The sequence below is a fragment of the Mus pahari genome, chromosome 14 (genome assembly GCF_900095145.1).
Source record: "Mus pahari chromosome 14, PAHARI_EIJ_v1.1, whole genome shotgun sequence".
NCBI lineage: Eukaryota > Metazoa > Chordata > Mammalia > Rodentia > Muridae > Mus > Mus pahari.
The window spans coordinates 63,386,622-63,390,332 of record NC_034603.1 but is presented as its reverse complement, the minus strand read 5'-3'; the positions used below and the strand labels follow the sequence as shown (position 1 = coordinate 63,390,332).

At 45.5% G+C, this 3,711-nt stretch overlaps 1 protein-coding gene across 1 annotated transcript in view; it reads left to right on the top strand.

Annotated features, from left to right (window-relative positions):
- Window positions 1-3,711, top strand: part of Igf2bp1 (insulin like growth factor 2 mRNA binding protein 1) — a 40,876-nt gene that overhangs the window by 25,476 nt on the left and 11,689 nt on the right. Inside the window, exon 5 of the mRNA XM_021212336.2 lies at window positions 1,609-1,651. Within this exon, the coding sequence (XP_021067995.2) occupies window positions 1,609-1,651 (43 nt within the window). The remainder of the gene's footprint in view (window positions 1-1,608; window positions 1,652-3,711) is intronic.

The window sequence follows — 3,711 nt, the reverse complement described above, 5'->3', positions numbered from 1 at the left end:
AGACACTCCAGAAGAGGGAGTCAGATCTTGTTATGGATGGTTATGAGCCACCATATGGTTGCTGGGATTTGAACTCCGGACCTTCGGAAGAGCAGTTGGGTGCTCTTACCCACTGAGCCATCTCATCAGCCCCCTTCTTCTTGTCTTTAATGAGACAGGCTCTCACAGGGTAACCTTGGCTGGCCTAGAATTTGCAATGTAGAGCTTGCAATGTAGATCAGGCTGGCCTTGAACTTAGATCTGACAGCCTCTGCCTCCTGAGTATTAGGATTAAAGCTGTAGACCACCACATCGGGCCTCATTACCCCTTCTCAATAAGGAGTCTCAGTTCCAGGCTTGCAGGAATCACATTTCAGTAATTTAAGAACAGAAATTTGTAGGAGCTGGGTGTTTGAGCTTTTGAGAGGCAGGAACATTTCCGTGAGTTTGAGGCCAGCCTTATGTACTGTTCCTGCAGTGTATAGAGACACCTTGTCTTTTTAAATATTTAATTTTATTTATTTAATGCATGAGTGCTCTCTCTGCATGTATGCCTGCATGCCAGAAGAGGGCATCAAACTTCCTTATAGATGGTTGTGAGCCACCATGTGGTTGTTGGGAATTGAACTCAGGACTTTTGGAAGACCAGGCAGTGCTCTTAATTGCTGAGCCATCTCTCTAGCTGGAGAGATCTTGTTTGTCTTTTACAAGGGGAAAACAAAAAACCTCCTCTCTGGGCATGCTGGTGCTCTCCTTTAATCTCAGCCCTTGGGATGAAGAGGCAGGGAATATCTTCCAGTGTGGGCTGATCTATATAGAGTGAGTTCCAGAAGAGCCAGGGTTACACAGAGAAACCTTGTCTTGAAAGAACAGAAATAAAAGCAACAACAACAAAAATTAATAAAATAAAAGGGATGGAGGTGGGAGAGGGCTGAAGTGTCAGAGCACTGGTTATTCTTCCAGAGACCCAGGTTTGATTTCTAGCACCCAGAGGAGGCTCATAGCCATCTGTCATTTCAGTTCCAGAGGATCTGATGCCCTCTTCTGACCTTCAAGAAGCTATACAGACAAAACGTCCATACACATAAAATCACAATGAAGGACAAGTTTGAAAAAAGTTTATTCCTTAATAGTTTTGGCAGGCAAAACCTTTTTGAATATTGGGCCCACAGAGGGAGGCATAGGAATCCTGAGCTGTAAAAAGAAAAACTCAGCTGTGACTCTGAGGGTCTTCTGCTTGTACTGTAAGGTTTTTCCAGAGGAAATGAGCTTGGGGTGATTTGGTTGCACACCCCAACGTGAGGTTGTTTTAGATGTTTTTTAAACCAACTTGTAGGAACATTACATGATCCTGGGTATCACGGCCTGCTTAAATTGAGGCAGGCCTGTCAGTCTCCTCAATCACTTCTTCTTAGTGAAAACAGTCAGTCAGTCTGTCAGTCTGTCACTTGGCTCGGCAGTCAGCTCTCCCAGGCCTCCTTCCCTGTAGCTCCCCTGGCCGTGGGAATGCACATTCTCCCTTCAGTGAGCCTCCCCTCCCCGGCTTCCTTCTCTTTCCCCGACTTTCCTTTTTTTCTGTTGTTTCCTCTTCTTTGCCCTCCTTTCCCACCCTCCACTCCCCTCTTCCAGGCTTCATTCTTCCTGTCGGCTTCTATGGTCCTGAGAGCACACGGTTTCTTACCTTTCAGAACCTGATTATTTAATTTAACTGAATAATCTCTGCTTCCATCTAGTTGTCTCAGATGACAACATTTCAAAGTTTTACGACTAAATAGTATTCCTGTGTGTGCGCTGTGGGTTGGGGAAGGTGCACGATCAGTGCCTTTCTTCTGTGTGAACTATACCGCAGCCCACTTAGGAAACTCAAGAAGCAGTAGTTGCTTTGTCTGAGGTTTAAGTGTTCTTTTTTTTTAAAGATTTATTTATTATTATATCTAAGTTCACTGTAGCTGTCTTCTGACACACCAGAAGAGGGCATCAGATCTCATTACAGATGGTTGTAAGCCACCATGTGGTTGCTGGGATTTGAACTCAGGACCTTCAGAAGAGCAGTCAGTGCTCTTAACTGCTGAGTCATCTCTACAGCCCCTTAAGTGTTCATTTTTAAATTCTTTTGTGGGAAGGGGCAAATTGTACATGTTGGCATTATCTGCCCAGCAGCGATGTGCTGCGTGCTCGCCTCTAATCTTCTAACTTGCTTTTCATCTTAAATGCCAGGGTGTAGCTGATTTGCTGGTAGTTGCTGCCCAGCCTTGCTGCTGCTAGACTCAAGAGTCCGACTGACTGGTGGCCACTCTGAGCACGCAGCTGTCTGTGCCTGTAAGCCTGTCAGGCTGACCACCTGAATCTATCTCTGGAACCCATGTAGTGCATAGAGGGAGCTGACTCCCTAAAGTTGTCCTCTGACCTCCACTCGTGAACACAGGCTGATGGACATGAAATAAATTTAATTGGTTTAAAAAAACAAACAAAAAAAAAATCACAAAAGGATCTACCAAACCTGTTCAAGGGTCTCACCAGCCGAGGTTGCCCTCAGAAACAGTCCTTCTCAGGGATTGTCACCCTGTGCCACCACACTCAGCTCAACTGTCAGGTTTTTTTTTTTTTTCAGTGTAGGCAGAGCCTTGCAGTGTAGTCCTGGCTGGTCTTACCCTCCTCACTTTGCCCAGGCTGCCCAGGAGACCTCAGCCACCTTTCTCTGAGTGCACCATGTGTGTGCAGTGCCGGAAGAGGCCAGAGGATGGCGCCTGGCCCCTCGGAAGTAGAGTTACCACCAAAGGTTATGAACTGCCATGTGGATGCTGGGATTAGACTGTGACCTGTCACAGTGCTCTTAGTCACTGAGTCCTCTAAGGTTTTTTTTGTGTGTTATTTTTTTAAACAAAGCCTCCTATAGCTCAGTATAGACTTGAACTCCTAACTTCTTCATCTCCCAAGTGCCAAGACTACAGGCAAATGCTGTAATGCTTGGCCTGAAGTTCTTCTGTCTCTTCTTTTAAATGTGGTAGCTCTGCCCATGACTGAAGTGGGTTAGTTTTAGTCCTGGTGGTGAGGTCAGGGCGATCCTTAGCTGCATATCGAGCTGCAAGCCAGCCTGAGGTGTTTTGTGAGTCCCTGTCTCACAAAGCGAGAGTTGAAAATGTGGCCTATTAGTAGAGTGTAGCATGTGCAAAGGCCTTGGATTCAATATCCATCTATGCAAAATTAATTAAGGAAGGTGGTGATAAATCCAAGCTCAGTCCTGAGTTCAATTCCCGGCAACCACATGGTGGCTTACCACCATCTATAATGTACATGATCTGATGCCCTCTTCTGGCATGAAGGTGCACATGCAGATAGAGCACTTACATACATTAAATAAATAAATCTTAAAGAAAAACCCCACAAATCCAAGCTTTGGGATGGAAATCATTCTTGGGACCCGTAAGCATGGTGGCCTGATATGTCCCATGTCCACTGTCAAGAAGTTTAGAATATTTGAGCCTGGAATTCCTTCTCTGGGAAAGTGTGTGATCACCCAAGCCTTCAGAATGGATTTAGACAATTCCAAGTCTCTTGAGCCTTTGAGAGAAGGAAACCATTTTTTTCTTGAAATATCACCTCTGTAAATGGCTAATCTCACCCACTGGGTGCTGCTTGTTTGCTAATTGAACTTTCCCAGGGAAAGTTTGCTTCCAGTGCGTGCGTGTGTGTGTGTGTGTGTGTGTGTGTGTGTGTGTGTGTGTGTGTGTG